The sequence below is a fragment of the Cervus elaphus genome, chromosome 4 (genome assembly GCF_910594005.1).
Source record: "Cervus elaphus chromosome 4, mCerEla1.1, whole genome shotgun sequence".
Classification (NCBI taxonomy): Eukaryota; Metazoa; Chordata; class Mammalia; order Artiodactyla; family Cervidae; genus Cervus; species Cervus elaphus.
The window spans coordinates 36,239,823-36,260,812 of NC_057818.1; the positions used below are offsets into that span (position 1 = coordinate 36,239,823).

The window sequence follows — 20,990 nt, forward strand, 5'->3', positions numbered from 1 at the left end:
CCCACTCCAGTATTCTTACCTGGGAAATCCCATGGACAGAGAAGCCTGGCAGGCTACAGTCCATGGGGGTCACAAAGAGTCAGGTGCAACTGAGCACAGCACATATTCTTCAAATAAAATCTTATGCAAAAAGCAGTTTTATGAGAATAAAGCTGGCTTGGCTGCTCTTTTAGCACTGGAAAGGGAAGTCCAGAGCTGTTACTCTTTGGATCCTATTCTATATCCATCACTTGAAGAAGAGTGTAAGACTTCTCATGGTTTGAAAACCACTAGACCAGTTGATCTTTTCTTCCCCCCTGGATTCCTCTGTTCTTCAGCATTCTAAATTTGAGAAATAGCTTGTATAATACAAAAGGTAGAATTAATCTATTTCCAAAACTCGTCTCATTGTAGATATTGTAAGATGTGTTTAACTATATTTCCCTCCAAACAAGAATAAATTACCTTAGACCAGCATTGAGGACGTCATGTTGGAGTCTGAATTCCTTGTAGACCAAAAGAATAATTCTTGATGTGGCAGAGTGAACATGCACTTGATTTAGTAGAGTGGAGTTCTCAGACTGGATACCCAGATATTGGTCAGGAACGTAGAAATAAGGATTAGATCACACACAAAAAGGTGGATGTTATGCTGTAGTTTTCAGTCCCTCTGTGTCCTTTTTAGTACATGATAACCAACCATTTATGTAACCAAGGATCCCAGCTGTTCCATTCAGGATTAAAGGATGAGAATAGGCTTTCTTGGATATTCTCCCTCCTTATGTAGAAATATGACTCTGGGTATAGGATTCACTGTGGCTTTCCTGAGACCAGAGTTGGAGTCAAAGTAAAAGATGAAAAAAATCCAGTAGTCCAGGGACAGAGTTCTAGTTCTGCCAAAGTCAGAAGAAAAGTACATCAAGACATTAGGGGGAGAAGAAAAAAGACATTAGAGAGATCAGGAACCAGTAGACACAGTGAACCAAACTTGAAATACCTGAATAAGAATCAGAAGGCAGAAAAACCTGTGTTCAAGACCTTATGATATCACATAGCTGCTGTGAGATCTTAGTGTCTTTAATCTCTTCAGTATAGTCATCTATGAGGCAGGGTAATAATAATCTCTACCTTATAAAGATCTTCGGGTTTTAAAAAAATTATTTATTTTTAAATAGATAATATATATACATGGTGAAAAACATTCAAAAGGCCCTAAAACTTTTTACGGTAAAAAGTAAGTCTTCTCCTATTCACCTAGTTTCCCTTCCCAGTAGTAAACCCAACAGTTATCAGTTTCTTGTGCATCTTTCCAGAGGTATCCATACATATTAAGCAAAAACATATATTTAAATTATCTGGCTTCCCTGAAGCCTTTTGAGTTTTTAACCCCTGACTTGAATGTATGATATAGCTGTATAGCCTAGAATGAAGCCCATTCATAATTTTTTTATGTATTATGTAATAACATTTGCTTTAATCTCTTCCTTTTCAGTTTTGATGAAGCAAGAACACAGAGAAGAGATTGACTTGTCTTCAGTTCCGTCATTGCCTCATCCTGCCCAGACTCAGAGGACTTCTTCAGATACAGGACACCTACATGACAGCGTACTCTCTGCACAGAGAAGCTTGGTTTGTCCCATCCAGCAAACATATGCATCCATGGTAACCACATCCCATCTGCCACAGCTGCAGTGTAGGGATGAGAGTGGTGGTAAAGAACAGCATATGATATCTTCTTCAGTTGTGCACCAGCCTTTTCAAGTCACACCAACACCTCCTATGGGGTCTTCCTATCAGCCTATGCAAACTAATGTTGTATTCAATGGACCAACGTGTCTTCCTATTAATGCTGCCTCTAGTCAAGAATTTGATCCAGTTTTGTTTCAGCAGGATGCAACTCTTCCTAATTTAATAAATCTTGGCTGTCAAACACCATCATCCATACCTTTTCATTCTTCAAATTCAGGCTCAACAGGACATCTCTTAGCCCACACACCTCATTCTGTGCAGACCCTGCCTCATCTGCAGTCAATGGGATACCATTGTTCAAACACAGGACAAAGATCTCTTTCTTCTCCAGTGGCTGATCAGGTCACAGGTCAGCCTTCCTCTCAGTTACAACCCATTACGTATGGTCCTTCACATTCAGGGACTGCTACAACCGCTTCCCCAGCACCCTCTCATCCCCTGGCCAATTCGCCACTTTCTGGGCCACCATCTCCTCAGCTGCAGCCTATGCCTTACCAGTCTCCTAGCTCAGGAACTGCCTCATCACCGTCTCTAGCCACCAGAATGCATTCTGGACAGCACTCAGCTCAAGCACAAAGTACAGGCCAGGGAAGTATTTCTGCACCTTCATCCTTATTATGTCACAGTTTGTGTGATCCAGCTTCATTTCCACCTGATGAGGCAACTGTGAACATTAAACCTGAACCTGAAGAGCAGGAACCTAATTTTTCTACAATTGGTCTGCAGGACATCACTTTAGATGATGGTAAGTTCATCTTTATGTTCTTGAAGCAGTGACGATTCAGGAACTGCCTTCTCTTAAGAGTCTTGAGAAAGTTACTATCGATTGTTTATTGCATATGGTTGGGCTTTTTAATAAGTTGCTGTTGCTAGAAATATGGTAATACATTACTCTGGAGAGAGAGACATGAACATACATGCTTTAAAGTCTGTTTTACCACTTATATCTGTTGTGAAGGCTAAGACCTTGAGTAATAGTAACCTACCACCTATTTGTGATGGAACTGAAGATGTGAGCTTTATTGGGCAGTTTTTCTTCCAGAACATATTGTGAGGTTGCAGCGTCTAGAGAATGGAATTCAGAAATGTTAATTCAGTAAACATTGCAGAATCCCATCCCTTTGCAAGAAACAGAGTCAGATGCTAGAAGTACTAGAAATGTATCAGGGTAGAGTTCCTGTCCTTGAGGAGATTCTTCACAAGTAAAGAACCTGCTTCTCTGTGGCCCTGCCAGCTTGCTGAGTCAGATAGTGATGATGGTACAAGTCCACACTGGTTTGCTGCTGCTGGTACAACTGTTGGCACCGTGATAAAAAGAAGCTATTTATATAAATGTAACAAGTTGGTGTGTAGACCTCTGTTTTTATGAAATCATAAATTGGACAGCAGATTCTGTGGTATTAATTTAATATTTGAAAATTCCCCCAAGATAGAATTTTCAGGTAATAATTTTAGAGTTTATTCTTGGTTTTATCATTTCTATGGTAGTGAAAAACTCTAAATAGGAATGCAGTGAAAGCTAGCTGTAATATTTTTTCAGTATGAAATATGGAAATAGAATTTTAGTTCTGATTCTGTAATCTATTGAAAAGTTAAGTCTAGGTCAGTCCTCTCCTTTATACATCTGGAGAGGCTATTTACTACTTGGTTGCAAAGCTGGTGTTAAATTCCAAATTCTAAGCAAAAGAGAAAAGGAAGATAAATAAAATGATAAAATGTGGGAACCCCTACCGCTATCCCCGACTTGACACCACGGCTTTACTGTCATATTAGTACATGAGGATACAATGATACAGTAGGTCTTAGTCAACCTACTTGGTCTTGTACAACCAAGATATAAAAGCAGCACATTAGGAGATCAGCAAAAAGATGTGAAAGATTCTATGAGAAGGATTCAGAGAGGCTTCCTTGAGGAGATGACATTTAAGCCAGTGTTGGAGGGTGAGTATATTTTTCAGTAACTGAGGATCAATCACTTCTTAACCTTTTGGCTAAGATCAAGTGTAGTATCAGAAAATGAGTATCAAAGGGAAAATCAGACAACAGAAGCAGAAACATAAAGCTGTGTCTGGGAAAGCGTGATTATCTGTGGCTGGAGGGCAGATGGCAAGTAGAGGATGGCTTTCAAAGCACCAAGGGGATTGGCCAGGTCATTTGTGTGTAAACAAAAGGTATAATAAACTAAAGCAAAACCTAGAATTTTCGTAGCATTGTTATCTAATTAAACTCTTAACTAAATCCTCTCAGTTCAGTTCAGTTGCTCAGTCATGTCCAACTCTTTGCAACCCCATGGACTGCAGCATGCCAGGCTTCCCTGCCCATCACCAACTCCCAGAGCTTGCTCAAACACATGTCCATCGAATTGGTGATATGCCATCCAGTCACCTCATGCTCTGTCTGAATCCTCTAGATAGCTTCATTTAGAGAATTAGGCTTTCTGAAGGTCACATAGCTGGTAAGTTGTAGAGCTGAGACTGGAATCAGATCTTCTCAGTCTAGTCTTCTTTTTTTTTCTTTTCTTTTGCAGCACTGCAGCTGCCCCCACCAATAGCAGGCCATGATGGTTAGAACTAGCTGAGCGCTTAATGGGATCCCCCAAGCTTTTTTTTGTTCCTCGAGAATAGTGGAACATTATCTAGAATGCATCTGTAGAATTTCACTGCATGAATGTGCGTACACAACTGCATCTGATTCGTCACACTTGTATTGCTTTCAGGGCTTGTGTTTAAAATTTTAGTCCCTGAAACATAGGATGAGACCTGGAGTGTGATAACCTACCTCTTCAATAATGGCACTGAAGATACAAAATTTATTAAGCAGGTCTCATGGGATATTCCAGCTCATTTTCTTTCCAAATGAAGACTTTTTCTTCTAAAAAGACACCAAAACTAGAATTTACTCTTTCTGATTTACTACAGACTGAGTAATGTGTGGGCACAGCAATTTGGAACTTTCAGAAAGGTTTTATGAAGATTTTGTTTCATCTTTTGAATATGTGAAGATGTATTGCAGAAACAGAGAATCTGGAAAAATGAGATCTATGAGGGCAAGTAAAAAAGCAGGTTCAGTTTTGTTCCATTCACAATGAAGCAAAGTTCCCAGATTGTAGCCCCACAGAGGACAAGGATTGGCTACAGAATTCCCTCATTGCCACCTGTCAGGAGACTTGACAGGAGCTCAGTGGTGCTAGTCATAATTAAAGAGGGGTTTGGGGGATTAAAATACACTCCTGGGCATCTTGGATTGTATACCTTGGATGGATTGTATATCTTGGATTATATATCTTGGATGTATAATTTTTGCATTTTGGTGCTTAACATGAACTCTAAAATGAATTTTTGATATTTGCCAACTGACTCATTGATTACATTATTTAGATTTGCCATTGAAGGTAAACTTCTAGATGCTTAGAAAATCCTACGGTTCTGCAGAGTTTTAATATAAATTCATTAAAAAACGACAATTATGTATTTCATAGGCCTTGAACTCTGTAGTACTTGAATGTCCACTTTCTGGTAAGCTTTAAAATAAGTCATAAATACCCACCCGGTATTCTTGCCTGGGAAATCCCATGAACAGAGGAGCCTGGTGGGCTACAATCCATGGAGTTGTAAACAGACATGACTGAACGACTGAGCATCCTATACACATACATACGTATGATAAAATTTAATTTATAAATTAGGTACAGTAGGAGATTAACAATAACTATTAATAAACTAGAGTAATTTTAAAAAAGTAAGCCATTAAACATACCAAAAATAATTGGAAGTATACTACTTAAAGTGAACTTTGCAGTTAACTTGAGCTCAGGTTTTATTTTAACTTTTCTATATTGTGCTAAGCATTAAGTACAGAGTAATTTTCCACTTTACAACTAGAAGACATGAGTAATTTTTAAAAAAATCTGTGTTATACTAGTTAAATAATGAAGTGAGTGAAGTTGCTCAGTCATGTCCGACTCTTTGAGACCCCGTGGGCTGTAGCCCACCAGGCTCGTCCATCCATGGGATTCTCCAGGCCAGAATACTGGAGTGGGTTGCCATTTCCTTCTCCAGGGGATCTTCCCCACCCAGGGATAGAACCTGGGTCTCCCACGTTGTAGGCAGATGCTTTAACCTCTGAGCCACCAGGAAAGGAGAAATATATTTATCATCTAATCCTAATAACTTTTATTAATCCTGTTTCTGTTTTATATTTATTTACCCCTTTTTTTAATCAAAGATTAAAGCAAATAAAATGTCCTTTTTATTTTTGCGATTTCTAATTAAAATAGAATTTATCAAGAATCATTCAAACTTGTCTGTTACCTCTAGATATGCAGACATTAACACCTTAATTTTTTATTATAAATTCAGTGACAAAAAAAAAAAAGAAATAAATTCAGTGACATTTAATAGAGAAGATATTAGTGCACCTCAGCTTGGAAATTCAAGACTTACAGAATTGAAAATTGCTCCCTCATTTTATAGGTAGAGGATCTGAGTTTTACAGAGCTTAAGGTATTCACCCAGGTTAACACTGATTTAATGGCAGAGTAAAACCCAACTCAGAAAAATAAATAAATAAAACCCAAATCTGAGCTCCTAATTCAGAACTCTAGAAGTTTTTTCAGTATTTGCAGTCATGTTTCTCATCAGTCTGTGGCCTGAAACTGTGGATGTAAAGCATCCACAGGGTAGCATCTGTTCAGCAGAACAGGTGAGAGAAAATGCTATTTTCTCAGCATATCCTTGGTTTGTGAGAGGGACCAGGGCAATCTTAAAATTTTAGATTCTCGTTAGAGATGAAGTCCTAAAGCCTCTCTATTCTATCCTCCTCTTTCACACTGGAATTCATTTTCTGTTGTCCCTAGTAATATTATATTCCTGTTAGTCTCTTCCTCTCCAGCTCTTTGGAACATCTCAGGGCCTTTTAAGTTCCAACTGCCCTTGTTCCGTGTGGGCTCTGATGTGTCTGGAATCATACAGAATAAATCTAATCATTCTTCTGTAATAATCCTTCATGTGTGTGAATCTTTATCTCTTTTCCTAAGTCTTAAAAACACTTGAGCAATTTCATCCTTCCCTCAGCCTCGCCAACATGCTTGTTTCCTTCTGTTTGAACCCTGGGGTTTAGTTCATTTTCATAGTGCCATATCCAGAAGGCAACACTCTAGCCAGCTCAAAAATGGATTGGGGCTATCACCTTCCTTGTTCAGAAAACTTTATCAGTTTGATGTTAGGTCAGGGGATTTTCTTAGCTCCATCTTGCTGTTAATTTAGTGAGTCATAAGTACTAGTCATTAGTCATAACTGAATCATGTCCATTTTGTATCCCCACCCCATGCCCTACCTCCATGGATTTTTACATGTATTGTTTTTAGAACCCAAGACTAAACTTTGCAGTTATCCATCTTTGGTTTCATTGAAGTGATTTGGGCTTCTCACATCAATCTTCCAGGCTCAGGTGAGTCTCAGAAACATGTTCAGAGTAATGTGGCTCCCTCCTTAGAGGGGTTTATTCCTCAGGATAATAGCAACAGCAGAATACCAACCTTTACCAATTGATGTTCTCTTTCAAGCAGTCTCCTTGGAAGGCTTGTTTTATATACTTATTCAACCAGTTAGAATATTATTGTTCAAAACTCCCTTGCTGCTTTTTTCCCTTGCTACCTAGATGTATTAATACCGTTGTCCCTGCTTGACAAGCATGTGCTACAACTGAGTTTTTACTCCAGTGTTAAAGTTTGTGTGCCTGGAACTGTAATTTTTCCTAAACATTTCTGTGCTTTATTGTGTGCATGTCCCAGATTTGGACCAAGTGATTTACATTAAATCAGTACAAAAATGTAGAAATTGTCACAGCTGTATTTTAAGCATTTTTAATTAAGATTATAATATTGTTAAACTAGTCTTAGACCTTTAAATGCAGGTTCTTCTAAGTTGTGATTGAGCTGAAATCCATGAGAACTTTCCATTAGAATCCCTCAGTTCCCTCTTGTCCTCCTCTGTTCACAAACTAACAGAATCGCAGCTGCAGCTCTTCAGCAGAGAAGAGGGTACACGTTAAATATAGCCTGACCTGCTGCTCTGGTGAAAACTGACACTACCACTTGCAGGCTCTGCAGTAACATGCTGATCCTGAATGTAGGGCAATTGCTAATTTGACTGTAAACAGGGACTCTAGATGTGACCTCAGCTGTTGTGGTTCGGTATAGGTGACAAGCAGATGAACCTGCTTTCAAGTTCCTAGGGAAAGATAAGTGCAAGATTCAGGTGATTAACTTGGATGGGAGAATCAGGATGCTGGTATGGAGGAGCAGCACAGCTAATATTGTCAGTGTTGTAGTCCACCTGTTGAATGCTCATTTTACTGGTGTTTGTTGTATTTAAATAAATAAACAAATGCATAGCTAATGATGAGGATGGGTCACAAATGAGGTGTTTAGTCACTTAGGGACTCAGAAGTGGAGGAAGGTAGATAATAATGAACGTTCTCTTTTAACCTGGATTCAACGATTCTTATGAATACTCTGCTGGGAGGTGTGTATGGGCTATCCAGCCTTAAACATATTTATGATGAATAATTCCAGAGGCCAAAAGTTCCCATAAATAATACCCACCGTGTAGGTACCCTATTTGAACTACTTGACACTAAAAATCCTCTGGGTGTTGCTTTGAGTTAATGATAGAGCTGTAAAAAACTCATTCAGTCATTTCATACAGTGTTTTCCCATGAGAAAACCCAGTTTGTTTTTGAAATTTTAAGAATTCAGTAAATTAAAAAAAAAATTCAGTAAATTATGTATAACGTAAAGCTTAACCATTTTAACCATTTTAAGTGTACAGTCCAGTGACATTACGTACATTCACAGTAGGGTGTAGTCATCACTGCTGTCTATTTAGAAAACTTTTTCATCACCCTAAGCAACAGCTCTATAGGCATTAAGCAGTAATTCCTCATTATCTCATCCTAGTCCAGCCTGTGGTCACCTCTGTTCAGCTTTCTATTTCTATATAACTTTCCCTACTCAAGATACCTCATGCAAGTAGAATATGATAGTTGTCCTCTTGTGTCTGGCTTATTTCACATAGTGTAATGGTTCCAAGGTTCAGCATGTTAAAAGCATATATCAGAATTTTATTCCTTTTTATGGTTGAATAATATTACATTGTTATGTGTATGCCATATTTTTTTGGTCCATATACCTGTTGAAAAGACATTTGGTTTGTTTCCACCTTTTGGCTGTTGTGAATAATGATGCTATAAATATTGGAGTATAGGTATTCTGAGTCTTTATTTTCAATTCCATTGGGTTTTCTAGGAGTAGAATTGTTGGATTATGTAGAATTCTTTGTTCAACTTTTTGAGGAACTGCCAAACTAGCATTTTTCTCACAGTGCCTGTAACATTTTACATTTATAGTGCATGAGGGCTCCAGTATCTCCACATCTTTGCCAACACTTACTTAAAAAAAAAAAAAGTAGCCATCCTAAATGGGTGTGAAGTGGTATCATGGCAGTTTTAATTTGCATTTCCCTGGTGACTAATGATGTTGCATATCTTTTTCATGAGCTAATTGGTCATCTGTTTATCTTTTCTGGAGACCTGGCTAGTCAGATCTTTCACCCATTTTGTTTGGTTGAGTTGTTTAGGTTTTTGTTGTTGTTAAGCTATGGGAGTTCTTTATATACTTCAAATATTAAATCCTTACCATCATGTTGATGTATGGCAGAAGCCAATACAGTATTGTAAAGCAGTTATCCTTCAACTAAAAATAAATTAATTTTTAAAAATTCTTATCAGATAAATTATTTGCATATATTTTCTCCCATTCTATGGATTGTCTTTTTACTCTCTTGATATGATTATTTGATGTTTTTAATTTTGATGAAGTATAATTTATCTATTTTTTTCTTTTATTGCCTGTGCTTTTAGTGTCATACCTAAGGAATCATTGCCCAATCCATGGTCGTAAAGATTTGCCCCATGTTTTCTTCTTCTAAGAGTTTTACAATTTTAGCTCTTATGTTTAGGGCTTTGATTTATTTTGAGTTAATTTTGTATTAATTTTCCGTGAGGGATGAGTCCAGCTTCCATTCTTTTGCATGTGTATGTCCAATAGAACCCTTGTTTGAAAGTGAAAATGAATTGACCATGGATTGTGAGGGTTTGTTTCTGGGCTATTTTTTTAAATTGGAGTGTAGTTGGTTTATAATGCGGTGTTAGTTTCTGCTGTACAACACAGTGAGTCAGTTACACATATATATGTCCAGTCTTCTTAGGTTCTTTAACAGTACAGAGCGCTTCACAGATTTGTCTGTCATACCTGCACGGGGCCATGTTAATCTCCTCTGTAATCATTCCAGTTTTAGTATATGTGCTGCTAAAGTGAGCACTGTTTCTGGGCTGTTTTATTCCTCTGGTCTGTATGTCTGTCCTGAGGCCAGTGTACTGTTTTGATTCCTGTAGCTTTGTAGTAAGTTTTGAAATCAGGAAGTATGGATCTTCCATCTTAGTTCTTTCTCAAGACTGTTATGGCTCTTGAGGGTCCTTGGAGACTCCATGTGAATTTCAGAATGGGTTTTCCTGTTTCTGCAAAAACACTGTTGGGATTTTGATTACATTGAACCTATATATATTGCTCTAAGTAGTAGTATCATTTTCACAATATAAGTCTTCCAGCCCTTGAACATGGGATGTTTTCTCATTTATATTCTGTAGTTTTCTTTCCTTGTAGTGTCTGTCTGGCCTTGATAATCAGGGTAATACTGGCCTTAGAATGAGAGGAAGTGTTCCCTTCTCTTTAATCTTCTGGAAGAGTTTAAGGATTATTATTCTTTAAATGTCTGGTCAAAGTTTTTGTGATAGAGATAAATCAGTTCTTTGGAGCTGTCAGCAGAGTTTCGAGGAACTAGAAGAATGTCTTGAGGGCTGCAAGTTTCCATAAGTACAATCTGAAATTACCACTGTATCAGCCGACTCACAAAAGTCCCCAGTGTATATTGGCCTGGACTTCTTTGTTTCTCCTAATTCATGTGCTGATTTACCTGGAATCCCATGTTCTGTACCATAGAGTCTGTTTTGAAGGATTCAGTTGTGAAGATTGGGCAGCCACATAAGGGAGACCTTTAACGGTACTGTAATGCTTAAGTCATCCCTGAAGCTAGGTGAGTGATCTCAAATTTAGTAATAAAAAAGCATCAGGCAGAAAAATTTTGCCTAAGCATAAAGAGTTCCTTGCTTTTGTGTGTGTTTTTTTTTTAAGCCATTTAGTGAGGCTGCATTTTGCACTCACTAGAATGCAAGGAGATTGGCTACTCCTTGGCTTTCCCTCTTTTATCTGCCTAAGAGGAGGGTATGGTATCAGCTAGTTCACAAAGATTATGTACAGTTTCTTCTCTTTCATGGTAAAATAAGCATTCTTCTAGAGACTAATAAAAGGTTATGTCCTTTTATTTGAATTCATACAGCAAAGGCCAAAAATAATTTTTTATAGGCCAAAGGAGGCTGCCTTATTGTATAGTGGACTCTTTAGCTGGGTATGTGAGTGTGTCATCGATTAGCACAAAACTGACAATAATGACTCTTCTTGAGTACAGTGACTTTCAAACATTTTGACTACTTCTAACAATAAGTAAGTTTTATAGCCTGGATCCATTACATAACAAAAAACATACAACTAATGTGAAAGTCTCACAAGCCAATTCTTAACCTTTATTAAAGAAAATGTAGCCCATCTTCTATTTTATTCTATTTTTTTTAATACTGATTTCAGCTTGCTCTATTGATTTCATAACGTGCTAATAGATGTGAACTTTAGTTTAAAAAAACATTCCTCCATGACCTGCAAATTTACCTATGCATATAGTGTTCTGGGCTCCTACCCTTAGACATTTTGATTCTGTGCTCTAAAGTAAAGCCCAGAAGTTTATTTTTTATTAAGTGCCCGACTAACTCTGATGTGGCCACAGAGGGACTTCCCTGGTGGTCCAGTCGTTAAGACTTCATGCTTCCAGTGCTTCTACTGCAGGGGCTGCAGGTTTGATCCCTCGTCAGGGAACTAAGGTTCTGCGTGACACACATCTTGGCCAATTAAAAAAAAGATATAGGCACAGACAAGTATTTGGAAACTAGTTTATTGAAAACTAAATCTATCCTTGACAATCACTGAAAACCATCACTGTAACTTAAAAATTACTGCCCTTTTAAATTTAGAAAATAAATCAGCATTACCTAAACTCTCTGGACTCCAGTATTTATATTATCCAGTAAAATGTGGGGAACCATTTTATGCTGTGACTGGCAGGTAAAGGAAAACTAAATTCCTCTTGATTATAGAAAAAACCAAGCTGGGCATGTAGTAGATTGTTACCCTCTGGTTTGTTCCATTCAGTAGTGATGTTGTCTTCTTTGACACAGACCAGTTTATGTCTGACTTGGAACACCAGCCATCAGGTTCAGCAGAGAAATGGCCTAACCACAGTGAGCTCTCATGTCCACCTCCTTTCTGGAGAATCTAGAGGGTGAGTGTTGATTGAAATGTATCATTGTTTTTGTGCCCAACTCTGATATTTGCATGCAGTGGCCAGATTTGCATGTGCTACAGAGGAGGGGGTATCCACGGGCATCTTCTGGTAGGGGCCCGCTCTTCATCTTTGGAGCTAAACTTTAACACTCTGCTCTGTAAATTTAACCACACTCAGACTCTCACACTTGTACTTAACAATTTTAGTCTGGGTTTGAATAAAAGGCAAAGGAGTGTTTGATTGGATTTTTTAAACCAAAGCAGAGGGAGGCCTATCTGTATGAATTCTATGGCATGTGTGCTGAGTAAATGTAGTTGCTGATCAGGCGTATAAGCCTACTCATTTCTGGTCAAGTACTCTTTTAAGTTTTGACGTAAGGCAGTATGGGATGGAAATAAAGCAGGAAATGTTAGCCATTTGCCAGAGGCAACTTGGATCATTTACCCTTGAGCCTGCCCTTTAGGTCCATCTTTGCATTTCTGGTAGTTTCATCTGGGACTCTATTTGGGAGGAGTCTGTGCTTTTGGGGGAGCCGGCTGGGCCTCAAGCCTTTCTACCTCAGCAGGCAACCATAACCCTCTCTTTCCCTCATACAGCTCCTTTCTTTAAAGACTCTCAAAGCCACCTGAGAAAGTCTGTAATAGAAATTATAGTGACTTCCCTCGTGGTCCAGTGGTTAAGACTCTGTGCTCCCAATGCAAGGGCCGAGGGTTCGACCTCTGGTCAGGGAACTAAGATCCCATACAACACACAGCATGGTCAAAAAATACATGAATATTTAAAAAATAGTTTAAAAAAAACAACAAAAAGAAATTACAGATATACAGATTGTAGTTCTCAAAATGCCATTTGAATTTCATTTTAATGAATTTGGATTTGGAAGTGGACTTAGAAATCATGTCCAGTACCCAAATCTTTATATTTAGGATACTAAGGCTTCCAATCAGACAAGGCACCAAAACCCTGGCTCCTCCTAGAATCTGGGCAAGCATACCCTGGTCTCATCTCATCTTTGGCAACTAAATTTCTACATATCTGTGAAACTCTCAGGAGAGTTATAACCAGGATTTAAATGAATTGCCTCTTATTATAGTTGAGAAAAATCAGTTGAAAGTTTGGTTGCCCTAGTCACATCACAGCTGAACCAAAATTAAAGCTTATTTCTTCCATTGTTTACCCCATTGCCCTTCTCATGTATGAAGCCAACGAGTTGGTCACTTGCGATCTTAGTAAGAAGTGTTTCTGTGAAGTTAAGGAATGACTAAGGAATGAACAGGAGGTAAGAACAGAGAAACAGCAGGCAGGGTAGATAACTCCTTTAAGATATTAAACAATGAAAAAAAATTAGAGATAGAGGGCCATGTGGGTCTAGGGTTTTTATTTGCTAGCTGGTTTGAGATGGAGACTTACCCATATTTAAGTAATGATGAGAAGAATCTTAGGAGGAGAGGGTGGGTGGGAGGCTTAATTAAAGAGATGGAAGAGTGAAGAAATTTGATGGAACAAGGTCTTGAAGAGGCAAGCGTATGGGATTCATAGCATAGGTGTGGAATAAGTTGTGTGGGTTTACAACTCTGGAGCTCAGGTTTGGGATCTGCCGACAGTAGATTTAGGAGTTGACAGTATACAGAAATGAACAAGGTTACTCAGAGAAAATGTTCAAATTAAAAAAGGAAAAGGACAGTCCTCTGATAAGCCTAAAATTCATAATCCCACATCTTAACCCAAATTGAAAAGAAGTTTTTTGTCTTGGGGTCCTCCCCCCACGTTTTATTTTTTGCTGATATAAAAACATACATGCTGATACTTGAATATACTTTCAAGTAACCGTGTACTGTTTACTTAGCTGGAGACTAGGTGTTTAGTCTTTGTAGAATGTTTTGAGTCACAACTTTTCCTAGAGGAAAGGTCTGTATGACAGTATAGTATCAGATATATAAAAGGTTTCTTAGAAAGAAAGGATCTGTAATAGCGGGACTGACCCCCCCCCTCAGTCAGTTGTGGGAAAAAAAAAAGTTTCATAATTTCCCTTTATTAGTGTTAAACCTAATGTTAAAAGTGAAGGATATCTCTGATCATTGTGCCTATAAATTGAATAGGCCTGGAGTTCAGTGTGAACTCAATTACTAGAGAAGACAGGACAATAGCAGTCTACCATAGGTAGACTTCTAAATTTTCAGGAAGTTTTTTCTTTCTTTAGCTTGAGAAGGCAAATTAGTCTGATTTTGATAAATGCAAAATAATTAATAGTTGAGTTCAGTATTTTATGTATTTCATTTAGATAGTATTCTTATAACTTACCTTGTAACCTGAAAGTAAATCTTAGGAAAACTCTGCTTTAGAGTAATAAACCATAAAGTAGTACTAGTTTCTCATCCATTTAAAATAATTTCTATTCCTTTACTTCCAAATGTCTCTTGTTTCTTCAAGGGAAATTTAGAAAATGATTGTACCTTCATTTTATAAAAAATAGTATCTCCATAAAATTGTTCAGCCAGAGAATGAATGGTACCTTTAATCTTTGGGTGTAAGGAAAGGAAGAAAAGATGAACTTGCCAAACTTTTATGAATGTTCATTGGAGCTTAAAATGAAATAGTATACATAAATAGAGATTAATTAGACCTAAAAATAGTTTACAAAAATGATCAAGATGCTCAAATGCTAGTTATGAAGGCCCTATAAACTTGTGTGCGTTTGACTACACACACTTGTGTGTGTGTGCCTACTCCAGAGGCAGGGCTCTAGGTTACCCTGCCCCTCCACCTGCTGGTGAGATTTCATACCATACAATGCTCGCCAGCTCTAACTCTGAATTCGTAAGCATTGGAAATAGCTCTAAATAGGAGGCCTGTTGTTACTCAGACACCTCATTCTTGTGTGTAGATAGCATTTCATTGGACTACTAATTTGAACGTTTCCTGGATTAAAAAAAAAAAGTTTTTTCTTACAGCAAATATTGCTGATGGCTGTGACTGCTTCTGTTGTGGTGACACAGGCAATCCAGGTGTTGCGGTAATGGGAGTCAAGGACGGTAGATGCCACAAGTGGGCCAAATGCTGTGACCTACATAACCTGTTACCATGGGTGTTGAGAGCTATTGACTGTTCTAGACTTCTAATGCACTTTACTCTTTTTAGGGAGAAAGTGAGAATGTTGTATAGGAGGGGTATAAACAATTCTTTGTTTTTGCCTTAAATTAGTGAAAAATATAAAGCCAACTCACATGCTTTATGGAGTAGGATTTAAATCAATAAATTCATGCATATATACATTCAAAAGGAAGTGAAAATGAAATTGTAAGCATTAATATTTTAAGAAGTACTGTGTTTATCAAGATTGCTAATGATTTACCTATAAATTACATTATAGATTTGTTTATCAGTAATAATTTTGATTTGCTTAAGTTGACAAATTTTGGCTACATTAGAAGGCTATCTCAGGGAGCCAGAGCCTAGAGCTCCCAATCTAAGGGAGAAGTGAAGGGCAAAGGAGAGCACTAGACTTGTATACCACACTGCTCTCAAGTTATTGCTGAAGAATGGTGAAAAGACTGCTTTGTTGCAGTACTGACTCCCTGGCCTAAAATTCATATTCAGTAGCTATTATTTGAGCATAATTTTTGTTGTTGTTTTGCCAACATGCCATTAAAGATTCAATGGCATGTAATTTTATTCGGCACTCAATATTTACCAAGCACTAAGGAGTCAATGGAGACCAAAATAGACGAGTTCTTTGCTCCATTGGAAATTAAATCTATGAGCTAATTATTATGTATTAATATTATATATCAAAGTATTTTTGTGTATAGTCAGCTTGAGTGCTTCTTTGTGAAAAATCTTCTTGGATTTATCCTAGTCTTAAAATCCTGAACTGTCAAGAACCTTCCAGGTTGCTTTAGCAAAATGAAGTTAAGCACGCTAGGCAAAAGGAGAGCAGAATTTTGGTGAAGGGAGCAGAAATAACGCAGCTTGGATCAGGCTTTTGCTATAAAGGTTATCACCTGACTTTTTCAGGAAATCATGTGTTTATCCTTATCATTAAAATGTCCTTGGTGAGTGAGGGGATAGTGCTGGTTATAGACTCTCATCCTCAAGATGTAAGCATTGACTTCCTCATAAAGACACGTGAAAACTGTATTACGTGGTTTTTTATGATGATAGAGCACCATTTTTAATCATCTTGTTTTAAAACTTGAACAGTGAGATAAGAGTTGAAAAAGCTGTGGTTTTATGGCAGCCTATAATATCTCTGAAGTTATCATCTTTGGAAGGAATAAGCAACAGAAAAGATGACTGTGAGCTGAGCACTTGATTCTATATTTGGCTTTTCGCCACTGCTGTGAGACCTGTTTAAAATAGACACTGTCAAAGTCAAAATCAGATGCCATGTGTTAATTTTAATAACATTCTCTGGTCCCTTCCCTACCACACCACCTAAGTTCCAGATAGCTTCCTAGTAATTTGAATTAGGATCCATTTATTCAGTCATCAGAAATTGATGTTTCCTTGGTAGTAAGGTCCTTGTCCTTTGAGAGCTCATAAGCTATTTGAGAGACAGATAATACTGATACCTACTGACAGTCTGATGAGATGAGTAACATTAGAGGCCATGCACAGAGATCACAGCCACCCTTGGGCTCTCTCTCGGCACAAAACTGACCCACAGACCCACACGTGGACACCACACTGCAGCACTGTTCCCTGTTGATGTGACAGAGGTGCCGAGGCTGCCTTGTCTATTCATACCCCTTGATTTGCTATATACATGGCCTATATACGGCCCATGGGACTCTCCAGGCCAGAGTACTGGAGTGGTTAGCCGTTCCCTTCTCCAGAGGATCTTCCCAACCCAGAGATCGAACCCAGGCCTCTCCCATTGCAGGCGGTTTCTTTACCAGCTGAGCCACCAGGGAATCCCATATATATATGTATATACACATACATACATATATATACTACATAAGATTTTTTAAAAATCTTCGTTATACATACAAGGAAACTGAAGAGAAAATGTACTGACATACATCCCCATAACTTTTCATTTACATAGAAACTATTTCAGTCAGGAGTCAGTTTAGATTAATTCCATCGTTCTATGCAAACCATCAAGAATGGTCAATAAGTCCTAGCCTGGAAAATTTATTTAAAAAGCACCATCTATTTGGCACAGGCCTTCATAACTCTGTGTATCAATGACCTTCAAAAATTGATCTCAGTTAGTGATTATTGGATCTAGCCAGCACTACTTAATCTTCACCCTTTTGTGCTTAATTCCTTTAGCTTATAGTTCTGTTTCTTTACTATTCTGCATTAAATACTAATCACAGTTTAGTTCAGTCGCTTAGTCGTGTCTGACTCTTTGTGACCCCATGGACTGCAGCACACTAGGCCTCCCTGTCTATCACCAACTCCCGGAGTTTACTCAAACCCATGTCCATCGAGTCGGTGATGCCATCCAGCCATCTCATCCTCTGTCATCCCCTTTTCCTCTTGCCTTCAATCTTTCCCAGCATCAGGGTCTTTTCCAATGAGTCAGTTCTTCCCATCAGGTGGCCAGAGTATTGGGAGTTTCAGCTTCAGCATCAGTCCTTCAGTGAACATTCAGGACTGGTTGGATCTCCTTGGAGTCCAAGGGACTCTCAAGAGTCTTCTCCAACACCACAATTCAAAAGCATCAGTTCTTCGGTGCTCAGCTTTCTTTATGGTCCAACTCTCACGTCCATACATGACTACTGGAAAAACCATAGCTTTGACTGGATGGACCTTTGTCGGCAAAGTAATGTCTCTGATTTTTAATATGCTGTCTGGGTTGGTCATAGCTTTTCTTCCAAGGATCAAGCGTTTTTTAAGTTCATGGCTGCAGTCACCATCTACAGTGATACTGGAGCCCAAGAAAAGAAAGTCTGTCACTGTTTCCATTGTTTCTCCATCTCTTTGCCATGGAGTGATGGGACCAGATGCCATGATCTTCGTTTTTTTAGTTTTAAGCCAGCTTTTTCACTCTCCTCTTTCACTTTCATCAAGAGGCTCTTTAGTTCCTCTTCACTTTCTGCCATAAGGGTGGCATCTTCCGTGTATCTGAGGTTATTGATATTTCTCCTGGCGATCTTGATTCCAGCTTGTTCTTCATCCAGTCCAGCATTTTGCATGATGTACTACTCTTCATATAAGTTAAATAAGCAGGGTGACAGGTATACAGCCTTGATGTACTCCATTCCCTATTTGGAACCAATCTGTTGTTCCATGTCCGGTTCTAACTGTTGCTTCTTGACCTGCATACAGATTTCTCAGGAGGCAGGTAAGGTGGTCTGGTATTCCCATCTCTTTAAGAATGTTCCACAGTTTGTTGTGATCCACACAGTCGTCACATATGCAGATGACACCACCCTTATGGCAGAAAGTGAAGAGGAACTAAAAAGCCTCTTGATGAAAGTGAAAGAGGAGAGTGAAAAAGTTGGCTTAAAGTTCAACATTCAGAAAACTAAGATCATGGCATCTGGTCCCATCACTTCATGGGAAATAGATGTGGAAACAGTGTCAGACTTTATTTTTTTGGGCTCCAAAATCACTGCAGATGGTGATTGCAACCATGAAATTAAAAGACTCTTACTCCTTGGAAGGAAAGTTATGACCAACCTAGATAGCATATTAAAAAGCAGAGACATTACTTTGCCAACAAAGGTCCACTGTGGTTTTTCCAGTGGTCATGTATGGATGTGAGAGTTGGACTGTGAAGAAAGCTGAGCGCCAAAAAATTGATGCTTTTGAACTGTGGTGTTGGAGAAGACTCTCCAGAGTCCCTTGGACTGCAGGGAGATCCAACCAGATCTCTATCCTAAAGGAGATCAGTTCTGGGTGTTCATTGGAAGGACTGATGTTGAAGCTGAAACTCCAGTACTTTGGCCACCTGATGCGAAGAATTGACTCATTTGAAAAGACCCTGATGCTGGGAAAGATTGAGGGCAGGAGGAGAAGGGGACGACAGAGGATGAGATGGCTGGATGGCATCACCGACTTGATGGACATGAGTTTGAGTAAACTCCGGGAATTGGTGATGGACAGGGAGGCCTGGTGTGCTGCGATTCATGGGGTCATCAAGAGTCGGACACGGCTGAGCGACTGAACTGAACACGGTCAAAGGCTTTGGCGTAGTCATAAAGCAGAAGTAGATGTTTTTCTGGAATTCTCTTGTTTTTTCTGTGATCCAACAGATGTTGGCAATTTGATCTCTGGTTCCTCTGCCTTTTCTAAATCCAGCTTGAACATCTGGAAATTCACGGTTCACATACTGTTGAACTAATCACAGTCAGTGTGATTACTAATGCCAGTCAAGCCAAATTTTCATCCTTCACTTCTTTGCCTTTCTGAATGCTGCTACCTGAAAATTTGTCTGTTGAGAATCACAGACTTCTGTATAAGAGACCTTATTAGTTTATAACACCATCATTGATTAGCCAAGGAAATGGGAATCTCGGATATGTGAAATAATTTGTCAAGGATACACATGGAATTAGTGGCAAAGCCTGCATTCAAACCAAACCTAATTTCTAGTCCATTCCTTTGCTCACATATTTTGCTTTCCCAGGTCTTTATTTTCTCCTCAGGTCACAAGGCTGCTCCCACTCGTTTTTTCTCAGCCTTTTGCTCTTCAGTGGGACTGTGAAACTGCTCCCGTACTTCCAAGTTTCTAGTAAGAAGGTGCATAAATCTCCTCTTGATCGTTCACTGTAGTTTCTTACCCATAGGATTTCTCCTTTTGGATGTTCTAATTTCCAAATTCAGTTCCAGAGCTGACCTACCACCTTCCTCTAAATTCCTCCTCAGCTTATCTCCAGTAGTGACAGCACTATTCTTCCTAGACTTAGAGCCCTGGTGGTAGTAACGAGTCAGTCCTTTCCTCTTCTTAGTCACCACACTCACTCTTAGAATTGTATTTGTCCAAGACCTTTGCGTTTTCTTTGTCTAAATGATTTCCATGCTCTTCTACTCTTTTGGCTTTCAAGAAGTTGAACAGGTGTTTTGAAACTGATTCTACCATTTACTAAGCAAATTGTGTGAACTGACAAAACCTCTGTTATCTATCTGTAAAATGGGATAATACTGATCTTAAATTGTTGTCAAGATTAACTGAAACAAGATATAAATTTTCAGTTGTAAAGTTTAACTCATAGATGCTCAATAAATATTTGTGGAGTGAATGTTACTTCCCTTTTCCTTATAGCCATAATGAGTATATGAGTTTGAAAATTTTTTTTAACTACTAAACAATAGATTAGATATTAATACTTGAAGGTTTTTTTAATGATGAATAGTGTCTCCTTTGCTCTGTGATCACTTCAGATGCTAGTTATGGAAAGTTTTTTTTCTCTTGGTCTATTTTTTTTTTTCCCTTGGTCTATTTTTATTTATAATAGCTGTACTGAGATTCATCATTCATTCATAACTTTAGAATTCATCTTTGAAAATAATACAGTTCAGTGGTTTTTACTATATTCATAAAGTTGTAGAACCATCATAAGTATGTAATTTTAAAACATTTTCGTTACTCCAGAAAGAAACCCCATACCTCTTTGCAGTCACTCCCTGTTCCTTCCTCCCCATAACTCCTGGCAGCCACCTATTTATTTTCTGTCAGTTCTGACCATTTTATATAAATAGAATCCAACATGATAGGACCTTTTGTGTTTGGCTTTTTTCACTTAGTGTAATGTTTCCAAGGTTCAATCCATGTTGCAGCGTGTATTTAGAACC

General features: G+C 38.4%; 1 protein-coding gene and 1 non-coding gene across 4 annotated transcripts in view; one reads left to right on the top strand and one right to left on the bottom strand.

Moving 5' to 3' along the window:
- Window positions 1–20,990, top strand: part of NFATC3 (nuclear factor of activated T cells 3) — a 92,803-nt gene that overhangs the window by 68,051 nt on the left and 3,762 nt on the right. The window contains exons 9-10 of one of the 3 annotated variants that reach the window (XM_043898876.1): window positions 1,472–2,473; window positions 12,133–12,236. In XM_043898876.1, coding sequence (XP_043754811.1) covers window positions 1,472–2,473; window positions 12,133–12,233 — 1,103 coding nt within the window. In that variant the 3' untranslated portion in view covers window positions 12,234–12,236. Of the gene's footprint in view, window positions 1–1,471; window positions 2,474–12,132; window positions 12,237–20,990 lie in introns of those variants that run through there. The other 2 variants (XM_043898877.1, XM_043898875.1) reach the window with 2 other exon arrangements.
- LOC122692946 lies at window positions 10,003–10,109 on the bottom strand. The gene has a single exon (XR_006340758.1). It is a non-coding gene; the product is annotated as a U6 spliceosomal RNA (small nuclear RNA).